Here is a 27,189-nt window from a genome sequence, read left to right on the forward strand (position 1 = left end):
TGCACACCATGGCTGGGATGGAGGGACTTGGGAGGGGGGAAGGGCCCAGGCTGGAGGGGGAGGAGGCAGAAGGGACCCAGGCTTATGGTGGGGAGGAAGAAGAAGGGGGACTGGGCTGGCTCATGGGGCTGGGAGAGAGAAGGGGCCCAGGTTGGCGCAGCAGGGGGAGGAGGGAGAAGGGGCCCGGGATAGTGGGGGTGGGGGAGAAAACGGAGCTTAGGCTGGCACATTGGGAGAGGGGAAGAGAGAGAAGGGGCCTGGACTGGTGGGGAGAGACGGGGTTGCCTACCTCCCACCCACAAGATGTCCAGTGGGGACAGATGGGGTTGCCTACCCCCCCACAAGATGCGGTTTGGTGAGCACAGTGAGCAGGGACACAGCCCTCTGGTATTCTCAAATAGATGATCATTTAAAAAACAAACACCACAGAGAAGCTTTAAAGAGCTAAATGTTATAACCAAACTATTTGGGTAAGAGGAGTCTGCATTTTTATTACAGTATTACATTTACTGTTTCATTGGCTCTTTGCCACGTCATGCTTCTAACTATCTCTGAATTTCATTATTTCAAGTTGTGTGATATCCCAGCATACACTCTGCTGAAGAGGGTAAGTACCACTAGGGATGTAAAGAAATGAAAAATATTAATCATGTAATCAAAAGAATTCTATTGATTACACTGTTATCCACTCTGGAGGCTGCTGGTAGCCCCAGCCACACAGAGCTCCCAGGACTGTGACCCATGCAAAGCCGTAGGGCTCCTGGGACAGCTGACCCCCAACCCTGTGGGGGCTCCTGGCACTCCTGGCCCCATGGAGCTGACGCCTTCCCAGAGCTACCAAGTCCTGTGGGGTTGCCAGCAGCCTCATGCAGAGTTTAACCATTAACCATAACTGAAACAGCAGCTTATCTGTTAAATGGTTAATCAGTTAAACTCTTACGTCCCTAAGCAGCCAACAGTTGGCTTATGAGGAATTAAAGGTTATTTCCCTGTTTTTTCCCATATTCACTAATTACAAATTATAAACTTTATGAATATAGAGATCTGACTGCATGTGAGAGGGACAAACGTGATGCAGTTTGGAATATTATGGCTTTACTGGTGAAAATTGGGATGGCTAGATTACAGGCAAATCATCCTAAACAAATGCCAACATATTACTACCTATGGTACAATCTGTCTGTTGGACAATCTGGTTTTCTTCGCTTCATTAAAGGGTTATTCTTCGTAATACTCAGGTGGATCTCTGCTAATATATTCTGCTTCTTTTTCTTCTGAATCTTAATTTCTTCTTTTCAGCTCTAAGATTCACCTTTTCCTTCTAGTTTTCCAATTCTAGACTTAATCTCTCTCTTTTTTTGTGTGTGTGATTCAGAATAGACTAATCCATTTTCTCCTTTAGATCTAAAGATTGGTCTCAACAATATCTTATAAGGTGGGAGAGGCTGCCTATCCTTTTTCTTCTCTTTGGCATTATTTTGTTGGTCAGAATTTCTAGAACAAAATGACTACTTACATCAGCTTCCTCCACAATACCAGGCCATCATTAAAGTTTCTGTGGCAGTTTAAAAACCCTTGTTACAAACTTGTCCACATCCTATGTAAACTCTCAAGCTGTAGAAAGGAAGTACATTTTTCCTGATTTAAGCAGTAGCAGTGTTAAAGCTCTCCAGTTCATCTTTACTAGATTTAATTTAGTCATAAATGGTGAGCTAACAGTTTACCTTTCTTCCTCCCTCCCTCCAAAATCCTAAGGATTTAGGTACTTGTACTATAGCCATAATTAAATAAATAATAATAATAATAATAAACCTATTTGTTAAGACTGAAATTAGAACTTGAGGTTACCTATAGCTATATATGCAAATAACAGTATTTATGATCCTCAAAACAGTTAGTGGTAACATATCTCAAGAGCTAATAATTAGACTCAAAATGTCTCAGAGGGGCAGCTGTGTTAGTCTGTAACTAAAATAACTTAAAAAACAGCAATGGTTCTGTAACACCTTAGGGTGCATCTACACAGAAGGGCTTAATTCAAAATAAGCTACGCAAATTGACTACGTCAATTGCATAGCTTATTTCAAAATTGGGAGCATCTACACAGCACTTTTTAAAAATAGACTACTCTTCCTCTGACTTTCCTTACTCCTCATACAATGAGGCTGTGTCTAGACTGCATTCCTCTTCCGTAAAAGGGATGCAAATTAGACACATCACAATTGCAAATGAAGCGGGGATTTAAATCCCCCCCGCTTCATTTGCATAAACATGTCTGCCGCTTTTTTCCGGCTCAGAGCTTTGCCGGAAAAAAGCGCCAGTCTAGATGGGGATCTTTCGGAAAATAAAGCCTTTTCCGAAAGATCCCTTATTCCTTATTTTAAGAGGAATAAGGGATCTTTCGGAAAAGGCTTTATTTTCCGAAAGATCCCCGTCTAGACTGGCGCTTTTTTCCGGCAAAGCTCCGAGCCGGAAAAAAGCAGCAGACATGTTTATGCAAATGAAGCAGGGGGGGGGGATTTAAATCCCTGCTTCATTTGCAATTGCAATGTGTCTAATTTGCATCCCTTTTACGGAAAAGGGATGCAGTCTAGACACAGCCCGCGGGTTACAGGAGTCTGAGTAAGAAGTCCTCCAGCCTGACAATATTTTGACATTATTTCGAAATAACTACCTGCTGTGTTGACGTGGACTAAGTTATTTTGAAATAACGCTAATTCCAAATAACTTTGCTGTGCAGAGGTACCCTTAGAGACCAACCAAAAAATATATAGTTAGTATCATGAGCTTTTGTGGGCACATCCCACTGATGATTTAGGATAGTGCAGTCAACCTGACCTCCATTTCCTCTCTATTAAATCAAATATTCAAGTGTTAAATTTTTGTACTCCTCCCTCTTCTCCACAAGCCAATAACTTTAGGTGAACTGCTTTCACGCAGATACTGGTTGACTCTAAGGTGGGTTTTCCTTTAACCTTAAATGATGAATGGGACCTGCTGTACTACATCATAGAAAGCTGTAATACTCTTTTCAGCATTTCACTTGACATTACATTGGAAGTGCTGACACTGTACGTTTTATTATAAATAATACTGTTCAAAATTACAAAAATATTTCATAAATTTACCACTTCAAGATTAGTTTATGGATTAAAACAAAGGCTTATTTTATTTCTAAGGCAATATTCCATGAGCTCAGTATTTAAAGCCATGCTTTTTCCAATGTTACTGTCATTGAAATATTCTTCATTTCAAAAGATATCAGGAAATCATCACTATTCATTTTCAATACAAAGCCTTTTACATTTCAGCTGTCATTTTTCAAAAATCATACTGAAAACGGTGTTTCTAAGTAGAGTTCAGTTGCAGTGTAATAAGTAATAATTTCATCAATTAGCAGTATTCAGCATCCACTGAGAGTTCTCTCACCATTATTTTATTCACAGAATCCTTTGAGGAAGGAGCACGCTATAAAGATCCATTTATCCTTCAAGGTTTTTCATAAATGCCACATACATCTTAGAAAACAATTGGTTATTATTCTCTCTCAATTTAAATAACTATAATAACTTCCACATGTAAAAACTTTTTGTATGTTTTTAAACTCATATTACAGCTCTACACTTTTAATGATCTATTCTAATGTTTCCACCTACTTTTGCACATGATTCTGGAGTTTTCCATGAAAGCTATGCACGACTGACTAGGGCATATTTGGCTTCTATTGTTAGAATAAAATAGAATCTGGTTTCAGATAATACCCTTCACAATTGAGGCAAAGCCAAGCAATTTATAATGGAGCTAGATGCTAATATAGACATAAGAAGTGCAGTGAGTATATGGGAAAATATAGCAACTTGTCTATTATATTCCCCCTTACTTTCAGAGTCCTTCCTGTCTTTATCTATTTCCCCTCATCCACAAGGTCATGTTCTGACTTTCATCCTTTTATTAGATGACTAGAAAGGTTTCCCCTCAGAGTGCAACATAACACTCCTTAAACAGCCAAAGGGATTGCTGTTGAGCAACATGGTTCTTAAGATCTCAGGAAGCTGAGCCCCCTATGATTTTTATTTTTTCTGAATGAATTGTGGAAGAACCTCTCTGTTCTTCCTGTGTACATGGTAGGAAATGTGTGAGGGCAAAGTGGTGCCAGACTATACCCACAGTACAGAGCAGTCATGGTTAGTACTTAATGACTTGCTCAATTTCTCGCATATAACCCCTCTTCGGTTAGGCAATTCCTGTCAGAAGCACCACCATGCTCAACTGAGATTTGTGTATGGACAAGACTCAAAAAGAGAACACTCAAATTAAAAGTTTGTAGCACAAAAGCTCTGGTTAACTGACAGTTAATTCTAGTTACCCAACACCTTTGTAAATTATAATCTAGACAGTCCATCAATGTTATTAGCTGTTCCTAAGCCAAATAAACCATTGATAGAGCAAAGAGCTACTGCCTGATTTCCCTGCTGTGTGTTATCTACAAGCTGACAGAGAAATTGAAAAGGGATGGAATCCCACTCCTGGGGATCTGAAGTGTGAGACCATGACTGATATCTCAACACCCTTTTGTTACAACTTCTCACACATTCCTGGACAAGAGTAATACTGGCCTTTTATTACGCACGGACAACTAGCACTGCCAAGGAGCTAAAAACTATTTCCTTTCAGAAAAGAAACATTGATTGGTGGAAAAGACCTTAACAGAATCAGTAAATTCAGGAGTCTGTTGCTATACCTGCTTCCTTGTCCACTGATAGTAGAGCCTGATCTGGACCTACAGGTTACTCTTGATCTTGTTCAAATTGCCGCAACGATGCACCAGCTAGGTGTGGATTCCTCCTGTGCTGTGACACTGTTGGAAACAGTAACTTATGTGGGTAGAAGAGTGCCCAACCTAACATCTGAAAGGCCATTAATAATGCCTTACCTACTTTGATACATAGGCAATCCTCTAGTTATGGAACCTGGACGCAAGAGAAAGATGAATGCTTGTGGTTTATTCTGTGCTAAAACCTAAGGTTAAACCAAGTACAACCATGGACTGTCTGTAGCCTATCAATTAACTTAAATTATAGTAGGTCTACCCCAGGCCTACCAACAGAGAAAGGCAAGACCTGGGCCCTTTAAATCAATGCCAGAGCACAGCACTGCGCACTCTATGTGACTCTGAGAACTGGAGGGTAGGGGGGGGAGGAGGGGAGAAACATGCTGTGCTGTGGTTGGCACAAAGGGCTGGCTGCCTCCAGCCCTGCTCTTTTCATGGAGCCAGTCCCCTCCCCATCTTGCCCAAAGGCCTGCAGAAGCTGTCAGCTCCCCTTCTTGGCCCTAAGAGCCTTTGTACACTTAAAATATACCTTTTATTATAAATATGTTTGCTAATTTGGATGCTTTCCAAGTAGAACGGCTACTACATTATAATACAATTTGTCCTTTCAAATAATGTGTTTTAAAAAACACTAAGCAACATGTTCTCAAAAAATACTTTCTATCCTAGAGCAGACAGGTCCCAAGTTATTTCTTTGATATTTAAACTCAGCTTGCTTATCAAGAATTGGTAATATCTCTGTGGAATTTCCTATGTGAGCTACTATATCGAGTCAAGAACAACAAAAGTTTAAAAGCCATGTTTTTAGTTATGACACAAAATGACAAAGAAGTAATTGAAAGCTAAATTTGCTACTCAGATCTGAAACTGCCTCTTATGCGAAGTTATAGTATATATCCCTATCTATTCTGAAGGCAAGAGGGACTATTTTTGGTTCACTGACAATTACTTTGTAGACAGAGTCAGGAGGTCTTATTTATTTCACCAGACTGCAAATTTGTGGATATGGGTAGTTTCTTGATTTTCCCCTGCTGAGTCAGAACATCATGTTTGTCCTGGATATAGCCACCTCTGGCAGAAATCTCCTCTCAGAACTGCACAGTAGATTTCCACAAATATTTCATAATAGGAAGTTCTGCATATGTAATGACAGGGGAGTACCAGCAGAGAGCTGAACCTTGCAGAGGAGAGAAGAATTGTACCCTTGGTTTACAAATGATCTCAACTAAAAATGAAACGACTTTGAATAGCATATCCACACAAATTCCACCTGCTGAAATTATTATAAGACATGCATGGCCAAAGGTTTCCTACTCCTACATGTTTGACTTCTTCACCAAATCACATACTCCCCTAAACCTCATACAAAGGGCCAAATCCTGCCCTTCTCACAGGGAGCAGTGCTGGGCTGGCAACAAAGCATAAAACACTGCAGTGATCTAATAAAAAGGAATAGAAATTGTATGCTAATAAGAGGAGGGAGGTTGCTAGGCAACCAGAGAGGAAGAGAAAGCCATTTTTGATTTGAACTCTGTACTGTCAAAGGGTTAGTATAGTCAGAACAAACAGGGCACATTTAATCCAGCTTGTCTGCAGTCATCATTAATTCAGCTCTGACTTCATGAACGTTTTCAGCAGAGGTACAAGGAGAGAAGTGTCATTTGTGCCTGAGTGCTCTGTGTCTTGGGGTAAGATGGCACAGGACAGGTGGGTGGAGAATAGAAAATGCTTCCTGTTTGTAGAAGAGCAGCAGGTGCCTCTGGCCAGCATATACTGAACATTGAAACATGCATGCAAACTAGTTTGTGGGGAAGGAGTGAGATGAGCATGCACCCTTGGGTCCTGGCAAACCATAGTCCCCATTCTTTATGCTTTATTGAACACTAAACAGATGTTCTATTGAGATCTTATCAGGGTGCAAATTTTCACCATTCCCATGGATCTTTATCAGCTGTATAAATATGGCACTTTATGAATGAAGGCTATGTCTATATTGCATATGCACATAACTATGTTGCAGAATCTGGTTATAAAATTAAATATGGTTGTCCCTTAACTAGATTCCCTGTTCAGTATTGCAGTTGTAAGGACGTTTTTACAAGTTTCATTATATTCTGGGATTTTCTATATAGCTCAACTCCTGAAGACATGCAACAGGGCTTGAATCATATTTTGTTAAAATAGTAAAGTAGTTTCTAGACCTCATTAGTTGCAGAGAAAAGCTTAAAATTATGACTGAAGTGTATTTTAAAGGCTCAGAAACTAGGGTTGCCAGATGGTTTAACCAAAAATACCGAACACACCCTCCCCCCCAAAGAAAAACAAAAAACAAAAAACCACCAGGAAAAAAATTATGTTGAGAAAAAATATATAAAAAAACAGCACGGCCCCTTTAAGAAATGCTTTCGAGGCTTTTTGGCCCTAACAAGCTGCCGGTGGCTCTCCGCCATCTTGTCTCCCTGCTCTGGGCCAGACAGCTCCTCTGCGAAACCCAGTAAGCACCCGGGATTTTTGCCTCCTGGCTGGGAAAACAAAATCAGAAAATACAGGACATTTTAGGTGTCCGGTATTTTCTGAATTTTTTTACCAGACAGGAGGCTTTCGGACTGTCAATACCGGACACCTGGCAACTCAATCAGAAACCAAAAGAAAAGTTAAAAGCACCCAAAAGTTTTTTTTTTTTAACCTCATGATTTTGTGATGTCTAACTCAATTTTTGAATATTTGGGCTTAGCAATACTGTATTTATAATGGAGACAAGATCCTAGGGTACGTCTACACTACAGCGCTAATTCGAACTAACTTAGTTCGAATTAGTTAATTCGAACTAAGCTAATTCGAACTAACGCGTCTAGAACTAAAAACTGGTTCGAATTAGCATTTTGCTAATTCGAACTAGCATGTCCACATTAAGTGGACCCTGAAGTAAGGCCGGAAGTAGTGCCGGCAGGGCATCAGAGGAGGACTTAGAGCATGGAGCTGCTGTCTCAGGCTAGCCGAGGGCTGCGCTTAAAGGGACCCGACCCCCACCCCGGACAGACAGTTCTCAGGGGTGCCCCGCTTGCAAACCAGTCCTGGCTTGGAGTGCCCGGAGTGCCCACACTGGGCACATCACAGCACTTGGCCATCAGACCAGCTGCACTTGCCGCAGGCTGCCATCTGGGGAGAGGGGGCAATTGGGGGGCTGCAGGAGAGCTTCCACCCCCAGAACCCCGCAGAGCCAGCCCAGTCCTCCCCATCGGGGGCTCGTACCCCATTCCTCCCTCACCTCCTTCCACTTACCCTTCCCTAGCCCCTCTTCTTGATGTACAAAATAAAGGACAATTGTGTTCAAAAATAGAATCTGTCTTTATTGAACAAAACGGGGAGACTGGGAAAAGGAGGTGGGAGAGGGGAAGAGAGAGGCTGGGAGAGGGGAGGGCAACTACAATGATCAGGGGTTGGGAACAGGTCCCATATGAAGAGATGCTAAAGAGACTGGGACTTTTCAGCTTAGAAAAGAGGAGACGGAGGGGGGACAGGATAGAGGTCTCTAAAGAAGGAGTTGAGTGGAGAGGGTGCATACAGAAAAATTCTTCATTAGTTCACATAAAGAAGGACTAGAGGACACCAAAGGAAAGGAATGGGTAGCAGGCTTCAAACTAGTAACAGAAAGTTGTTCTTCACAAAGCAAAGAGTCAACCTGTGGAACTCCTTGCTGCAGGAGGCTGTGAAGGCTACAACTAGAACAGAGTTTAAAGGGACATGAGATCAAGTCATAGAGGTTGGGTCCATGGAGTGGTATTAGCAAGGGGGTAGGAGTGGTGTCCCTGTGCAAGGTTTGTGGAAGGCTGGAGAGGGATGGCACGAGACAAATGGCTTGGTCACTGTCTTCGGTCCATCCCCTCCAGGGTCCCTAGGGTTGGCCACTGTCGGTAGACAGGATACTGGGCTAGATGGACCTTTGGTCTGACCCAGGACGGCCATTGTAAGCTCAGGGCTCAGGGTCGGGGGTCTCACTGGACCCCCTTGATTTTCATGCACACCTGCTCCTGGGTGGCCAGGCTGGCAGCTCTCCTGCCCTAGCTGGCCACTTTCCTGTGCCTAGTGTGGAGATCGTGGACAAGGTCCACGATGTCTGCACTAGCCCAGGCGGGTGCCCGCCTCTTGCGGTCCCGGGCAAGCTGCCGGGAGCCACCAGCCGCCAGCCTGGTCCCGGGAAGAGGGGGAGGGCTGGGGGGCATCGGGTGGGTGGCTCGATCCGTGCCAGGTGCAGGGTCTGCTGGCTGGGTGCTGGCAGGCTTGCACCTGGCACGGGCACTGTAGCCAGCCCGTGCCCCTTTAAGGCCACCAGGGAAAGCTGGGGAGGGCTAGCCTCCCACTAGTTCGAATTAAGGGGCTACATACCCCTTAATTCGAACTAGCTAGTTCGAACTAGGCTTAATCCTCGTAAAATGAGGTTTTCCTAGTTCGAACTAAGCGCTCCACTAGTTCGAATTAAGTTCGAACTAGCGGAGCGCTAGTGTAGCGCCTATGAAAGTTAGTTCGAACTAACGTCCGTTAGTTCGAACTAACTCTGTAGTGTAGACATACCCCTAGAGTGCATACAACTCTCTGGAGATATATCTATACCAGGACAAAAGCATGGCTACTGCTGGCCCAGGCTCACAGAGGTTGGGCTGTGGGGCTATGAAATTGGAGTGCAGATATTTGGGCTCAGGTTACAACTCAGACTTTGAGACCCTGGGAGTGAGGAAGCATCTCAGATCCTGGCTCAGAGACTGCATGTTTAGTACAGTGTAGATATACCTCAGTTTACTAAGTGTGATTACAGAAGACTTTTGGGGATTGTTCCCTGTTTGCTAATTATGCCACTGACACTCAACATCTTGCTCTCTGGGGCTCCCCACCACCCTGACCTGCTGGGCCAGACTCTCTAGTTCCCCCCCCCAAACAAGGCACAGAGTTGAGGTTACCATGCCCCTGAAGAGTAATGCAGACACTGAACCACTTTAGCTCTGGGAGAATGCAGTTCTAAAACACAGGAAACCGGGAAACCAACCCTCAAAAGGAATCAAACCCCCAAATGAATCCATCTTTCTCTGGGTAAAAGTTTTACACAAAGAAAGTTCACATAGGCTATAATGGCAGAGAGAAAGGAGGAAAAACTGGGAGGCAAGGTCAAATCAATATCTTAGATGTCTATATACAAATGCGAGAAGTATGGGTAATAAGCAGGAAGAACTGAAAGTGCTAATATATAAGTATAATTATGACATTGTTGGCATCACAGAAACTTGGTAGGATAATACTCATGATTGGAATGTTTGTATGGAAGGGTACACCTTGCTCAGGAAGGACAGACAGGGAAAAAAGGGAGGAGGTGTTGCCTTATATATTAAAAATGAACACACTTGGCCTACGTCTACACTGGCACCCTTTTCCGGAAATGTTTAAAACGGAACAGTTTTCCGTTATAAGTATTTCCGGAAAAAGCGCGTCTACATTGGCAGGTTGCTTTTCCGGAAAAGCACTTTTTCCGGAAAGGCGTCCGTGGCCAATGAAGACGCGCTTTTCCGGAAAAAAGCCCCGATCGTCATTTTAGCGATCGGGGCTTTTTTGCAGAAAAGACTACTGTGCTGTGTACACTGGCCCTTTTCCAGAACAGTTTTTCCGGAAAAGGACTTTTGCCCGAACAGGACCAGCATAGTTTTTCCGGAAAAACACTGACAATTTTACAGTAGATCGTCATTGCTTTTCCGGAAAAGCAAGCGGCCAGTGTAGACAGCTCGCAGCTTATTCCGGAAAAGCCAGGGCTGTAGAGGGTAGGCCCCATCAGCCAGGGCTGTAGAGGGTAGGCCCCATCCCTCAGCAGGCACACGTCCCCGACCCAGATGTGGTGGTCAGGGAAGAAAGTCCTGGCGTGCAGCTTCTGGCACACGGAGGAGTTGCGGTGCACCCGCGCGTCGTGTGCCTTTCCAGAGCAGCCCACATTGATGTCCATGAACAGGCCCCGGTGGTCAGACACGGCCTGCAGGATCATAGAGAAGTACCCCTTCCTGTTGATGTAGAGGGAGGACTGCTGGTCTGGGGCACGGATGGGGATGTGCATCCCGTCAATTGCCCCCCCCCCCCCGCAGTTGGGGAAGCCCAGGGCGCCAAACCCCTGGATGACCGCATCCAAGCCGGTAAGGGGGACGACTCTGTGGAACAGCACCCTGTTGATGGCCTTGACCACCTGCAGAGACACACACAAAACCGAGGGTCACTGGGGTGCCAGGGTGGCTGGGAATGTTCGTGTCCTGCCACTGCCCCACGCCCAAATCCCGGGAGCAACCCCCGATGCAATCCTGGCCACCGCGGGAGGTCTGTAGCACAGCCGGGACAGACCAAAACCTCCCAGGGAGGGCACTTACACCACCTCCCCTCCGGTTTCCCTGGAGCAGCCCATTTTCTCCTTTCAGCCTCTCCTCCTGGCCCAGTGGCCAGTGAGTGCCATACCTGCATGAGCATCGCTCCGACGGTGGATCTTTCCATACCAAACTGGTTGCCAACGGATCGGTAGCTATCCGGCATGGAGAGCTTCCAGAGGGCGATGGCCATCTGCTTGTAGAGGGGAATAGTGGGCCTCATGCGTGTGTCCCATCACCGCAAAGCAGTGGTGAGCCACTCGCAGAGCTCCAGGAAGGTGTCCTTCTTCATCCTGAAGTTCTGGGTCCACTGTTGGTCTCTCCAGTGCTCCAGAATGATGTGGTCCTACCAGTCGCTGCTGGTGTCCAGACGCCACATGTGGCGAGGTACGCTGGCGTCCAGGCGCCGCTCCTCCAGGGCCCCCAGAGGGGGTAGGGGAAGGGCCTGCAGCAGAAGGTGCCAGGCAGCCTCCAGCAATTGCTGCCAGGTTTGCAGTAAGACGTTCAACATGAGCACCAGAGTGCCCAGGGGCAGCTCCGGCTCCATGGTGTCGAGTGCAGCGTGTCCCAAATGAGAGCGACCAAAGCAGGCGGAGAGGAAAACACTTTGCTGTCCCTCAGTAAGGTAGGCAAGCAAGCACGAAAGCTGAGAACTGGCTGTCCTGGGGGGTCCCTTTAAGCACTAGCCTCAGATAGCCTCAGACAGCAGCCACACAAAGCAACTACTGACCTGATGCCCTGCCCAACCAGTTTCAGCTGCCCTTAAATGCGATCCAGTGTCCAATCAGTGTGGACGTGCTATTTCGAAATAGGAAAATGCTATTTCAAATTAGTTTTTGTGTCTAGATGCATTCTTTTGAATTAGCTTATTTCGAATTAACTGATTCAAAATAAGTTAATTCAAAATAGTGCTGTAGTGTAGACATACCCTCAGAGAGTAGTTATTAATGGTTCACAATCCTGCTGGAAAGGTATAACAAGTGGGGTTCCGCAGGAGCCTGTTTTGGGACCTGCTCTGTTCAATATCTTCATCAACGATTTAGATATTGGCATAGAAAGTATGCTTATTAAGTTTGCAGATGATACCAAGCTGAGAGGGGTTGTGACTGCTCTGGAGGATAGGGCATAATTCAAAATGATCTGGACAAACTGGAGAAATGGTCTGAGGTAAACAGGATGAAGTTTAATAAAGACAAATGAAAAGTGCTCTACTTAGGAAGCAACAATCAGTTTCACACATGCAGAATGGGAAGCGACTGTCTAGGAAGAAGTACGGCAGAAAGGGCTCTAGGGGTTATAGTGGACCACAAGCTGAATATGAGTCAGCAGTGTGATGCTGTTGAAAAAAAAGCAAACATGATTCTGGGATGCTGTTGGAGTGAGGAGCCTCCCCGGTGCCAGTTCCATGCATGTTTGGCCCGCCACTCACTGTCCTGCCGCCCCCAAAGAGGTCGGGCTAGTCCTAGGGTCTCCCCTGCACTGGAGTCACAAGTACCCTCAGTCTCGGTCCCAGTGACGCCTCCGTTGATGGGTGGCCACAGGCTAGGGGGGCCCAGGCCTTCCCTCTTTCACGGGCCCCAGCCAAGGGCCCTAAGGACAGGTTCGACCGAACCCGGCCAGCCGGCGGGGGTCCTAGCCCGCAACTTGCCAGCTCACCGTCCGCAATTCCAGGCTCCGCCCTGGGCTGCTTCCTACCCCTCGGTCCGCCTCCTCTCCCTTCCTCTCTCCCCCTTTCAGAAGAGTCCTCCTCTGTCTCCCTTGGAGCTCACGCCCTACCTCTCCCTGCCGGGGTTTTTCTCCTCCCCTTTTGCTTGCCCGGTAGCCTCCTTTTAAACCCTCCCGCCCTCCTGTCATCACCCGCTGACCCTGCTGACGTGGGTGCACCCCCCTCGCCATGCCGACGTCACCCGCCGGCGCATCTTGCTGATGCGTTACGCTCATGTGGCTAACCCTGCCCCCGCTGCTCCGCTGGGTCGCCGTGGCCGTGCACGGTGGACAAAGCCTCTGCGCCTCCCGGTGTATCCCTAGGAGTACGAGGGTGACTGCCAGGTCAGTGCGGGGTGGACCTGCCTCGGCGGGGCAGAGGCGGTCTGTCCCATCACAGATGCATTAACAGGTGTGTTGTGAGCAAGACACGAGAAGTCATTCTTCTGCTCTACTCTGCACTGGTTAGGCCTCAGTTGGAGTATTGTGTCCAGTTCTGGGCACCGCAGTTCAAGAAGGATGTGGAGAAATTGGAGAGGGTCCAGAGAAGAGCAACAAGAATGATTAAAGGTCTAGAGAACATGACCTATGAAGAAAAGCTGAAAGAATTGGGTTTGTTTAGTTTAGAAAAGAGAAGATTGAGGGGGGACATGATAGCAGTTTTCGGGTATCTAAAAGGGTGTCATAAGGAGGAGGGAGAAAACTTGTTCATCTTGGCCTCTGAGGATAGAACAAGAAGCAATGGGCTTAAACTGCAGCAAGGGAGGTTTAGGTTGGACATTAGGAAAAAGTTCCTAACTGTCAGAGTAGTCAAACACTGGAATAAATTGCCCAGGGAGGTTGTGGAATCCCCATCTCTGGAGATATTTAAGAGTAGGTTAGATATATGTCTATCAGGGATGGTCTAGACAGTATTTGGTCTTGCCATGAGAGCAGGGGACTGGATTCGATGACCTCTTAAGGTCCCTTCCAGTCCTAGTATTCTATGATTCTATGATGTTCTCCCTCTTTATCAATGAAAGAAGGATATGCTCATGTCTCCCTCCCCTATGGTAATAATTATTTGCACTGGGTCTGATAGTAAACAAAAGTGTTTTTATTAAATACAAACAGTAGGATTAATATGATTGCAAAATGTACAGATCAAAGTAAGTTAGTAAGTTAAAAGGACAAGAAAATGCATAGCTAGTACCGATTCAATTAAAACAACTTATCACAAACAGATTTTTACCCTAAATAACTGTTCTTGGCATAGTCTCCAACCTAAAGATTATCTTTTTTATCTTGACCTGGGTCCCCAACCCTTTGTATCCTTCCAAGATTTTCCAGACCAGCTGAAGACAAAGACCTGATAACTTCCCATTGCTTAAATAGTCTTCTCCCCAGGGTGAGAATCTTTTGTTTTACATTCTACCTTCCATGGAAAATTACCTGCGTAAAAATGGAATTCCAGTACCAGGTACTATGGTCATATGTCTTGCTAGTCCAATCATCTTTGAACTTACAGGACAAACAAGGCAGTTTACAAGTCCCTAAGTTGATTACCCAGTCATTAAGGCTTCTGAACATCACTAATGGCTCTCTTTAGCACACTTACAACTATAAACTTTGTCATAATCCATGTTTCTTACTTTACATACAAGAATGATACATGCATCGAAATAGGATATACATATCAGCAGATTGTAACATTAAAATCGATAGGTTACACGAGGTATTTTGTTTAAAGCTTCTTTGAGTTATGCATATTTGTAGTCATGAGCCAAACTTCATAAAACATGGGAAGTCACCATGACACACAGTTGTCAACAAAAGTTGCATACATAAAATAAAAAGAGAGAAAGAGAGGATAGAGTATGCCCCCAATTAAGGGATTTCCCATCCTTCCAGTCATTCAAAGCTTCAGCCTAGTGTCTGGGACATCATTTTATTGACATGTTTCTGGGAAGTAAAGGCCCTAATACTGCAAATACTCATGTACATGCTTTTGAAACATGGGCATGTTTGCAGGATTGGGGCCTTCTTCTGGTATAGTTGACAAAGTGAGTTATTTTGTCAACATGGTAGTTGTCTTATTTTAAGGTGAAAAACAAACTTATCAGATGTACAGTAGAATTATTTTTGGAAGATATGAGGCCTCCATATTAATGCAAAAATTATATTAATAAAATATTAACTTTTTAATGATAAGTCATTACAAACCTATCTGCACCTTCGCTGAATATTATGATACAGGTAACAAGTATGTTATAGCCGTGGGCAGTTAGTTCGGACTAGTGGCATTTAAAAATGGCGACCGGATGGGACCATACAAATAAAGCTCGGGATATTTAAATCCCAGGCTTCATTTGCAAGTTCGAATGCCTACATTAGCCTCCCTAGTTCAAAGTAGGAGGCTAGTGTAGACATACCCACAGGGAGAGAGGTAGATACATTGAAGGGCAAGGATAGGGTCCAGAGTGACCTGGACAGATTAGAGGATTGGGACAAAAGAAATCTGACGAGGTTCAACAAAGACAAGTGTAGAGTCCTGCACATGGGACAGAAGAATCCCAAGCATTGTTACAAGCTGGGGACCGAATGGCTAAGTAGCAGTTCTGCAGAAAAGGACATGGGGATTACACTGGATGAGAAACTGGATATGAGTCAACAGTGTGCCCTTGTAGCCAAGAAGTCTAATGGCATATTGGGGTGCTTTAGGAGAAGCATTGCCAGCAGATCCAGAGAAGTGATTATTCCCCTTTTTTCGGCTCTGGTGAGGCCACATCTGGAGTATTGTGCCCAGTTCTGCCCCCCCTCCCCCCCACTACAGAAAGAATGTGGATGCCTTGGAGAGGATCCAGCGGAGGGCAACCAAAATGATCATGGGTCTAAAGCGCATGACCTATGAGGAGATACTGAGGGGTTTGGGTTTGTTTAGTCTGAAGAAGAGAAGAGTGAGGGGGGATTTGATAGCAGCCTTCAACTTCCTGAAAGGAGGTTCCAAAGAGGATGGAGAGAGGCTGTTCTTAGGAGTGATGGATGGAAGAACAAGGAGCAATGGTTTCAAGTTATAGTGGGAAAGGTCTAGGTTGGCTATTAGGAAAAACTATTTCACTAGGAGGGCGGTGAAGCATTGGAATGGGTTACCTAAATCTCCATCCCTAGAGGTTTTTAAGTCTCGGCTTGACAAAGCCCTGGCTGGGTTGATTTAGTTGGATTGGTCCTGCCTTGGGTAGGGTGCTGAGGTCTCTTCCAGTTCTATGATTCTATGATTTTCTGAACAGGCCTGCCATTTGTTGTTTCTCTGAACTAAATATTTTTATTTATTTTTAAAATAGAATTCCTTGGCCTCCAACAATTTTAAATTACTCTCTAAAGTCCACCAGAGGTTAAAAAAAAACCCCTTAAAATAGAAACAACAAATGTGGACTATAATCTTGCCTGATCTTTTAGTAATCACACTATAATTATTGTTCTGTTCAGCTAAGAGTTTACTACACTAAAAAACAAAATAAAACACCTCTAAATGGGAACCCAGAAAGCAAAATGGGTAAACAGGAAATTTCATTTCCTTACTGATCATTCATCACATGACCCTAAATAGACATGCTTAATTATATAGGAACAGTGTTCCCTGTCTATTCAGTGCTCAGAACGACAAGTAATTTGAAGCCATAACATCAAAACAACACTACAAATTAAAGTAGTATTTTACCATACATCTTCAAGCAAATAGCAGGTATTTTAAACATTCAGAGAAGCTGCAACAAAGAAGCTTTTTGGAATAAAAAAGAAATCTGTCTAGATCAAAGGTGGCCAATTGCATTAATTTATTCACATAATCTTTGCCATATTTTTAAGAGCAAGAAAGGGGGATTCAGAACAACAGATCTCCCTTTTGCATTATCTTAATCCAGCTTTCCTCTATTTTCACACTATGCCCCTGTCTCGCAACATTTGGTCTCTCTCCCTCATAAAGGAGGACGTACTACAGCGCTTTGCTTTTAAATGATCCCTTTTCTTTAATGTCCCTTTTATCCCGCCAGTGCTCTGGCAGCTGTGGACCTACAAAGTGAAATCTTTTGGACTCTTTCATGGACCACGCTTTTGCAGTGCCTAGTACACACACAGCACCAGAGATGAGCACAACTTCTGCCAACTCAGCTGCTCTGCTTCTTTGTAATGCATATATCAGGCTCTAGAAAGCAACTAAGACAAGGTGGGCAATAAACCAGACACAGTTTGCCAGGGATAGCCATGGGCAGAGTCACTGGAGTTTTATTTACCTGTGTCTCCGCAGGTACAGCCACTTTCAGCTCCGTTGGTTGCGGTTGACCATTTCTGGCCAATGGAAGCTGTGGGAAGCAATGTCCCAGTCCATACCACTTCCCATTGTAGCTCCTATTGGCTGGGAATGGTGATCCACAGCTAACAGGAGCTTCAAGCAACCATACCTGCAGAGGCACAGGTAAATATAGTGCTGGCAGCCTGCCATGGACTAACCCTAGTGAATTGCATCCTGCCTGTTGGCCAGTTGTGGCCCACCACTGAACTAAGAGATGAGGAGCACTTTGTTTAGTGCACACACAAGGAGGAGCAGCATGAGACAAGAAACATCCCTCCTTCTCTCTATAATAGAGCAAGTCATGACTGTAGTTATTGACTTCTGAGTGCACTAAGTGTTCCCTCTGCTGATCCATGATCTTATTTCCCCTACACACCAGCCTTCAAAAAACCAGCATATACTGCAACCCTGAAGGAGAACAGTTCCAGGAGGAACATGTCTGCTGTAAATTAAGTATCCTGCAAAGCTCCACAGTGCACTTATTACTGGCCTGTGCATATTAGGCAAAAGTATTAGTATTAACAGTAGGACAAATGAAGCCAATAATAGATTACATGTATACTAAATTAAAAAAAGAGTTATGGGGAAAAGAAATCCATTACATACTTATCATCTCTGGCTGAAGAAACTAAACAAAAGGATGTTTGAGACTGTTTCAGTGCTAATAATGTGCAGAATTTCATATGCAAGTATCAAAAGGTCACATGAGTACACAAGCAAATAATTCCTAGGTAGTCACTGTAACGCATGGTCAAATCAGAGTTTTAATCCTTCAGATCTTTCCGTTCATTCACAGCAGTCAGACATCAGCATGGATATTAGGAAACAGAAGTGAAAGTATTCTAGGAATTCACCTCATCTTCCAACCAGGAATCACCACTCCAAAGCCTGGATTCAAAAAGTAGAGAGCAGACATGAACTAGGAAGGAAAGCCTTGTTGAATGCCCTTTTCTCTCCCTTCTGGACAGAATCACAACCAAATTTGACTCCGAAGAGAAAGTTGAGTTGTTTGTGCTTTTTACTACGTGTGGGGAACAGAAGGGAAAATAAAATGGTAGAAGTTACGTTTTTCAGGTATATATTCCATATGGGGATTCATTGTTCACAAACCTTCTAGAATGTCCTGGACTTTTGTATAGCTTGAAACTCTGAAATCCAGAAATCTCTGGACTGGCAACATCTGTGATCTGGCAGGATCATGGTTATTGCTGGACAAAAGAGCCCTGAACAACCCAGTCAGAAGAACAGCCGCAGCCAGGACTGGTAGTGGGGAGCACAGCCCTGACTGGGCCGGTGGCAAGCAGGACAAACATGGTGGAGAATGCAGTCTCGTGTGGGCTGGCGACAGCATTGCCAGTTTGCCAGGAGCAGAATTCAGTGACCAAGACTGGCACCCAGGAGGAGGGCGGACAATCAGGAGGAGCCTTGACCTCCCTTGGTCTGGCAAATTCCCTGCTTTGGGACTACTCAGGTCCTGAAGATACTAAACCAGGGAGGACGATCCTGTAGAATGTCATGGAACCTTCCAGATTTTGATAACTACATTTTCCTCAAACTTAGAATCTTGTCAGTCATACCCTCATAGGTGTATAAGGGGCAGGGTGTCATCAGGCAGTGAGATACAAGGATAAACTGATGTGAAGAGCAACATCTGTTACGTTGCGAACCTTGTTTTATTATGTAATTATAAAAGTCTATTTGTATTTAAGACTTGAAGAATGTAAGTAGTTACTAATAAAAGACATATTTAATAAGACACCAACAATATCGATCAAAGCATTATCCACACAACAATAAGAAATACTGTTACTTCTTAAGAATGGCAAAAGAAGTATTTCAGAACAATTCAATTTCTTGATATCCGTACATTTCAGTTATTCTAAAATTAAGAAGAATCTATAGCCATAGAGGAAAGGGTTTTTTGTTTTTAATTCTTACATATGGCATGAATAAAATACAGATTTACAGATCCTAGCATGCAAATTTATTGTCTTATATGAAAGGGCTAAATCGTGCATGAAAATCATGCATCAGAGTTGGGAAATGAGCTGTATATTCAATAGAAAATAAAGTATTCCAAGTTTGACAAGAGGTGGAAGAAGTGCCTAAGATGCTCATTGCTTGGGGCACCATTTGGTCTAGAGTTGACCCTGATAATAGACTTATAATGCAGTTACCAACCATACATTTCTTTGTTCCCAGGGAGTTTGAACCCTAAAATTTGAAACATGCCTCTTTTATGGGACACTTAATACAAGGGAGGAGGTGAGGAGAGGCCACATTGGACCTGTAATGTAAATTTCTTATGGGATTTCAACTGATCAAGACACTCTGGGTACATCTAGACTACACATTTTTTTCGAAAATGAGCGTCTAGATTGCACTAAGTGGATCGAAAAAAAGTGTCCAGATTGCCTGGACACTCTGTTGAAAAAAGAACACCTGGAAGCACTTCTGCCAGGGCATGGGGGCAGCCTTTACTTCCAGGTCCTGCAGCATGCTCTTTGCAGAGACGCATGCTTTAAGGGATCCTCCTGAACAGCCGTTGCTCTTCTCCTGCTGCTGGCTTCCCTGCTTGCTTTGAGTGCCCTGCTATCTGGGACACCACAGCATTTTGTTTCCTGGTTGTTTTTTTTTGCTTTCAATTGTTTTTTTGCCATGGAGCCGAAACTGCCCCTGTGCAGGTGATGGTCCCACACTGGAAGTTCTGCTGCATGTTCATGAGACCATCATCATGTTCATGGCAGAGCTGAATTCAGAGCCCAGCTTTGAGCCCTTCACTCAGGCTGCAGCCCCACTGCCCTTGCTACCTAACTTATTCCTGGAGAGGTGAGTTTGGAGGCTGGACACCAGTACAGACTGGTGGGATCATCTTGTTAGGGAGCAGTGGGACAATGAGGCTTGGCTTCGAAACTTCCATATGCGGAAGTTCACCTTCCAGGAGCTGTGTGCCTAACTCATCCCTGCCCTAAAATGCCAGGACACCCACTTGCGGCCCGCCATTCCGCTGGAGAAGCGGGTCACTATTGCCCTCTGAAGATGGCCACCCTCAACAGCTACTGCTCGCTGGGACACCAGTTTGGCATGGGGAGGATTACTGTTGGGGCCGTCTTGATGGAGGTAAGTCACTCTCTGGGGACAGTCCATGGGGGGGGGGGGTTGATAAGGGGAACGGTCAGGATCTGGCAGAGGGAACGGGGGATGGGGTGGGAGTGGTAGAAGCCCTCCTGGCCTCACCCTGCCATGCTGCGGGGAGGGGGGGGGGGGGAAGGAACGGTTGCCTGAGGGGGGGCTCTTAGGGTTGGGGAAGGGTGGGGGATCACCTCTCCTCAGCTCTCGCAACTCCTATAATGTCCTGTTGTGTGTGTTCCTATTTGTCCCTTTCTGCAGGTGGTGATAGCCATCAATTCAGAGCTGCTTAAAAGGACTGTCCACCTCAGAGACCTGGATACCACTGTGGCTGGATTTGCAGGGCTAGGATTTCCGAACTGCGGTGGAGCACTCGATGGGACTCACATCCTACTTTGTGCACCACCCCACTGAGCAGCCCAGTATATTAATAGAAAGGGCTACTTTTCCATGGTGCTACAGGCCCTGGTCAACCACCGGGGACAATTCACAGACATTTGTGCCGGGTGGTCTGGCTGGGCACACGATGACCGCATCTTCCGGAACCCATACTTGTACCTCAGGCTGCAGACTGGAAGATTCTTTCCGGAGTGAAATTTTGCACTGGGGGATGTGAAGATGCATATGTGCATTGTGGCCGACGTGGTTTACCCCCTTATGCCCTGGCTCATGAAGCTGTTCACTAGACACCTGGATGAGAGCAGGGAACTGTTTAACTCCCACCTGAATTGAGCTCGCTTCCACATACAGTGCATCTTTGGCCGTATGAAGGGCAGGTTTAGATGCCTGCTCACTTGGCTGGACAAGGGGGAACGCAACATCCCCGAAGTGGTTGCTGTCTGTTGTGAGCTGTAAAAAGTGGTGGAGAGGAAAGGGGAGGCCTTCCTTCTAGGGTGGGAGATACAGGCTGCTGTGGAGGGGAGGCACTTTGAGCAGCCCTGGACAGCTGCAATCTGCCAAGCCCACCATTTGGGATTGTGCATTCGGGAAGCCCTGAGGGAGAGATTCTCCCAAGGAGTCCAAGGAGTTTCCCCAGGGCCTTCCAAATGTGGGTGTGCTCCTTGCCCCCATCCCTGCTCCATGTTGTACACATTCACACAGAGAACAGAGACAGGTGTGCTTGACAAAATTCTTACAGTTTATTGCACTGTTGTATGTTACAAAACCTATACAACTGTTTTATAAAGAAAAAATAAACTTTTCATTAACAAAGTAAAGTGCTTCCCTTACTGACTCTCACAGGAGGGAAATGGATGTAAGCCTAGAAGGGGGAAGGGAGGCTCAGGGCTGAGGGTGCCACCTCGATGAAGAGCTCCTGCCACCTCATGTGCGGGAGCCTGCTTGGAGACAGCTGTGCATGCAGACTCGGACAGTAGAGGGCTGGGCAGGAGGTGGGGCCGCACCTGGGTCTGGGATGGCAGGGGATGAAGGAGGAGCGGGGGGGGGGGGGGGAGAAGGGAAATTGTGGGCAGACTGAGCAGTAGGAGCAGGAACAGGCACAGGTCTGGGGAAGGCCATCACCTCCCGGATAGCAGTGCAAATTGAAATTGGTCCAGCAAGTGACTGCGCCACTCTGCCTCTGTCTGCATCCTCTGTGTGATACTCTCCGGCATCCCTTGCAGGACCGAGATGTCCAAGTATATGCACCAGTGCTTCAGGTCCAAGTATATGCACCAGTGCCGACGGGTTCCCTGCAGCCATCTGTGTGGTGGGAAAGGTGTGGCACTCCCCTCCTGGATAGCTGGTCCAGCTGTGGAGGATAAGAGGGAAAAGTCATCATTCATGCATGCTCACACTTTCCCTGAGAGGGCATTCCCTCCTTCTCAGCAGTCAGTGCCTGTCGTAGGGTCAGGGGATTCTCATGTGGTCTCAGCAAGGTGTGGTGTGGCCTGTCCAGCAGCCACAGCCTCCCTGCAGCCCAGAAGGTGTGCAGGCCACCATCCTGCTTCCCCCCTCTCCCCCCCCAGCATGGCCAAGCAGCACAGGCAAGTGTCAGGCCACAATTGGGTTTCCCACAGGTTGCTGAGAGGCGTGAAGTTACATGGCAATCCCAGGGTCCCCAACCCATGCCTGCACCTGGCATCACGGTCTACAGGAACAGGTGGTGCCTCACATCCTCCCTGCAGTCGGCCATGTGTGGGGACCCCCCAGGCTGTGATCAGCATGACACGTCACAGTATTGCACCATCCACTTTGCTCCCGCCTCCCCTGCCCTGTGCATGTTGGACCCTCACAGCACTCACCTGATGTTCCCTCCCCGGTATTTGAAGCTGTCAGGGAGGCCTCCTATGTCTCAGGGACCAGATCCAGGGTGAGCGTCTCTATGCTCCTGTGTCCTCCTCCTCTTGGAGCTGCTGGTCCTCTAGGGTGTCATCCTGGAGCTATGTCTGCTGCTGCACAGGAGTCTCCATCCCAGACTCCACTACCTTCTCTGGAGACAGGGGTTCCCCTGCCTCCAGGATTCCGGTCCAGGTCCTCATAGTATGCACAATAGTGTGCTGTTTCCCCAGAGCGGGAGCTGCGCTCACAGGCCCTACATAGCCCTGCCGCAGCTCCTTCACCTTGGCTCTGACTTGGTCTAGTGAGTGGGGAAGGTGGCCTTTTTTGGCAAGGCCATCAGCCATTCTGCCATAAATGTCTGCAGTCCTCCTCCTGGACTGCGGGGTCTGAAGAGACGCCTCCTAGGACCAGAGCTCCAAGAGGGCTTTGATCTCAGGCCCAGACCAGGAGGGTTCCCGGTGTTTGATGCCCCTGTCTTGCTGCAGGGATGTGTTCCTGGAAGGGCCAGGGAGTTCTCAGGGGGCTTGCCCCTGGGATATGGCTCTGAGTAGGCCTTCCAGCAAGAGCCAAGCAGTCAGGGCCCTGGTTGGATCTGGCTTGCTGCCACAATGCTACTCCTGGGTGCCTGTGCCTTTAAAAGATGGCTACAGGCAGGAACAATAGAGGTGAAAGGTCTGGCAGGAGCGTCCACGAGGGCTTCTTTCCGGAGGCCTTTGTTTAAAAAAAAAAAAAAAAAAAATTTCCCCGCATTCACACACACACTTTTTTTTGACAGATCTCTGTTGAAAATAGCAGTATTCCTCATAAAACGAGGTTTACCACCGTCGACAAAACTGATGTGTTCTTTTGATTTACTGTTGACAGAACATGGCGGCAGTCTAGATGCAGGTAAAGATTTTTCGAAAAAAGGCTACTTTTTTCAAAAATCCCTGTAGTCTAGACAAACCCTCAAATAATTAATTTTGTTAATGAGATTATCTTTCTTGCTTGACTCATCTGAATGATTACTTAATAAAAAACATTAAAAGCACACCAGCTAAAGTGAGATAGACACATATCTCTTTCAAAGTAGCTTCCCAAATGCACCAGCACAATTATTCATTGTGGTGTGGAATTATCAACAGATGACCATTTAAAGACCTCAAGGTTGACTTCTGCATCACAGTTCTCAGAACAGATTGCAAAATGCAAGCTATGGGAAGTTGTTTCATCAGGAGAGTGATTAAAGAGAGTACTGCCAAGCCTGCACTATACAATATTCAACATTTTCTTTTTTGTTGTTATAATATACAAATAAACTTTGGTGCTTTTGAAGGAGAGTTCATTGACTGCTTTGGCATTGGTAGTTCCAATTGCATAGTAATATGCTTCCATGATGTCCTAGAATGACTGCTTCCAACTGTTCATTGTCCAGGATAGCTGAGTGCTTCACCTCTACTGAGACTCTCCATAGCCTCAGTAGAAGTGAACTGTGACTCAAATATCAATTTAGTTAGGAAACAGAACGAACATAAAAGCCACATTCCAAATAGTTCTGTGAACTGTTGTTTGATAACATCTAGCCAATAGACCTAACAGTGGATCTGGATCAATGAGATGGAGTTGGAGAAGTCTATATTATTACTGATCCTTTGACGAGCCCTGCAGTGATATCCTCCACAACCAATATTTTCAATCCTGAAATATGAGCCTGTGAATCTGCATGTCACGCTGAAAAATGTGAAATTTTAAAACCTGAGATTAGAATGGGATTACTGAATACTTTAGTAAATTCTCCACACAGTTCTGGTGTCCACAATTTAAGAAGAATATTGATATATTGGAGAGAGAAGAGCCATGAGACTAATTAAAAGATTAGAAAACATGACAGTTATAGAATCAAGGAGTTCAATCTACAGTATTTTGCTTTGCAAAGATAAGGTTAAGGGGTTATTTGATCATAGTCTCTAAGTACCTACCCAGGGAACAAATATTTAACTGATGGGTTAGAAACTTAGAAAAACTGGAAACTTCAGACTGGAAATAAGGGTGTTTTTTATTATTTTAAACAGTGAGCGTAAATAACCACAGGAATAATTCATCATGAGTTCTGGTGGATTCTCCATCACTGGTAAATTTTAAATCAAGATTGGATGTTTTTCTACAAATTATCTGGGGAAGATTCTATGGCCAGTTTTAACAGAAGTCCAGGTTAGATGATCATAATGGTCCTTCCTGACCTTAGAATCTACAAATACCATTTTTCATGTTTACTGGGTTAAAAAAAAAAAGCCTATATTTGCACCCATGCAACCCCCTGCTAAAATCTATGAGATTGTACAAATGTAACTGAAGACTGACAGTGCCCCATTATACTTCATTTATCCTAGAATCAAGGTTTATGGCAGGAATCGGAAACCTCAGGCCTGGGGCCGGATGCGGCCCCTGGCCTGCCTGGATCTGGCCCTCGAGACTCAGGTTCCACTGGACCCTCACTGATGCTCCAGCCCCTCCTCCCCCCGCTCCACTGTAGGGCTGAAGCACACAAAATCTACTAGGCAGAACCCCGCTAGACTCTGGTATGGGAGGAAGATGTTGAGAGTGTCTTTCTCCTGTTCAGTTGTGGACCATGTCACTTGTGTGCAGCCCCCAACTGATTTTTCCGTGGTTCAGTTGCCCTCCACCCACAAAAGGTTCCCCATCCCCGGTTTATGAATTGAGGCAGAAGGTCAAACTCTGAGCCAGATCCAAAGCTCCCAGACCAATCCACACCACAGCAAATCATACTGAACTATGAACAAGTCAGAGACATTTTTGCTTCGGAGGAGGTCCTGGAAAAAGATTTACAGAATGGGAGTCACTCTTGTAGACTCACTCTGTACCTCATGGCCTATTTCTACCAACTGACCACCCCATGGGAGCTATGGATCAGTTCAGTCCCCTGAAGGGAAGGAGGAAGAAAAGCTTGAGAGTCCATGTCTCCCTGCTGAACTATCACAGATTCAGGAGTATTTTGGGTCTACTGGGCTGCATTCTGGAGAGTGCAGTGAGTGATCCAAAGATTCTAGTCTTACTGAAGAGCTTCCTACACAGTCCCTCAGACCCTGGGCTCCTGTAGATAAAGACAGAAAGGAAAGATAGGGCACTTTTTAAAAAGTTTTCAATGCAAAAGAGAAGAGAAGGAAAGAAAGGGAAAGTGTTTCTGATTCTAGTCTCCAAAGGAGAGAGTTCAGTTGAGGACCACGGGGAAGTTGCTTACTACATAAGGCGATTTGGAATGGTTTGTCCTTTTATTTGAAGTTGAAGAACAAAAGCTAAAAAGAGAAAATTGGAAGGGGGCTAGGATGAGAAGTGGAGAAAAGAAAGGAAGGGAAGAGACAGGATCTGTGAAAATGCCTTCCTGAATTTCCAACTACTTTTTCCAAACATCTTGCTTCCTTCACCAGGAGCCACAGCTTAGATGCCCAGCCCTGCCACCCCTCAGGTATGGAAAGAGAGTAGGTGATCCAATGTCCCGATTTTATAGGGACAGTCCTGATATTTGGGGCTTTGTTTTATACCAGCACCTAATAACCCCCCACCCCCTCCTGAATTTCCCACTTGCTGTCTGGGTAAGGTCGCCTGAGGACAGCCCTCCCTTTGGGCAGGGGGAGGAGGTGTCGCTGCACCACCCAATGGCCAGGAAGCCTTGGGCAGCCCGTTTCCACCAGCCTTGGCACCCCCTACACTCCGCTTCTGCCAAGGTCACTCATGCGAACGCTGCCCAGCTTGGGAGCTCTAGGCTGGGACCCAGAGCTGCCGCCGCCTCACCGACCCGCGTTCCTACCGGGGCGAGGGGAAGCAGAGGAAAGGGAGGGACCTCGAGTTACTAGACAGGTGCGGCTCAGGCTCCGGGACGCCTAGAGGTGGGGCTGAGTCCCGCCGTCCCCGGGCGAGCGGGGCGCGGGGATACAGGCCTTGGCGCCACCCTTCAGTGCAGCACGCACCGCCCGCTCCCCGCCTCAGGTGAGACGAGGGGCTCGGCCCTGCCCCGCCCCCGCGAGTACCTCAATGTCCACCGGGTCCCGGCTGAGCGCGCGAGCCATGCTGTCACCCGGCCGCGGGGCTCCCGCCTGGCCAGCGCGGGGGAGGAACAGCGCCGAGCCCAGCACCGCCCCGAGGGCGGGCGGGCGCCCCTCCCTCTCCCAGCTGCGGGCTCCGGCGTGCGGTCCGGGCTGCGGGCCAAGAAGCAAAGGGGGAGGGGCAGCAGCCGCGCTTCTAGGCAGAGTAGTGGAAAGAAAGTCGCTCGCGCGCTGTCCGCGCCTGCAGCCGCCTGCGCTTGTCTCCAATGAGCCAAGTTCCCTCGCGGGGAATTCTCCGCGCCTCCAGCCCCCGCGCCGGGGGGGGGGGGGAGTGTGTAACCCTCGGGCCTCGTGCTGAAGAATGGCCGTTGTCCCTGCCAAACGGCAAGGGAAACTGGCAGGTAGCGGCGGTGTCTAGAAATGAGGTGGACGAGGGAACGGCGTGCGCCGGCCTTAGGCGCCCTCTCTCCGCTCTGCTCTCGCACCCGC

General features: G+C 46.4%; 1 protein-coding gene across 5 annotated transcripts in view; it reads right to left on the reverse strand.

The window, feature by feature from the left end:
- Positions 1–26,985, reverse strand: part of DPYD (dihydropyrimidine dehydrogenase) — a 675,852-nt gene extending 648,867 nt beyond the window's left edge. The window contains exon 1 of one of the 5 annotated variants that reach the window (XM_075936591.2): positions 26,686–26,983. In XM_075936591.2, the coding sequence (XP_075792706.1) occupies positions 26,686–26,724 (39 nt within the window). In that variant the 5' untranslated portion in view covers positions 26,725–26,983. Of the gene's footprint in view, positions 1–4,741; positions 4,838–26,685 lie in introns of those variants that run through there. The other 4 variants (XM_075936588.2, XM_075936587.2, XM_075936589.2 and 1 more) reach the window with 4 other exon arrangements.
- Positions 26,986–27,189: the final 204 nt, after the last annotated feature.

The sequence above is a fragment of the Pelodiscus sinensis genome, chromosome 9, assembly GCF_052426305.1.
Source record: "Pelodiscus sinensis isolate ZL-2025 chromosome 9, ASM5242630v1, whole genome shotgun sequence".
NCBI classification, from domain to species: domain Eukaryota; kingdom Metazoa; phylum Chordata; order Testudines; family Trionychidae; genus Pelodiscus; species Pelodiscus sinensis.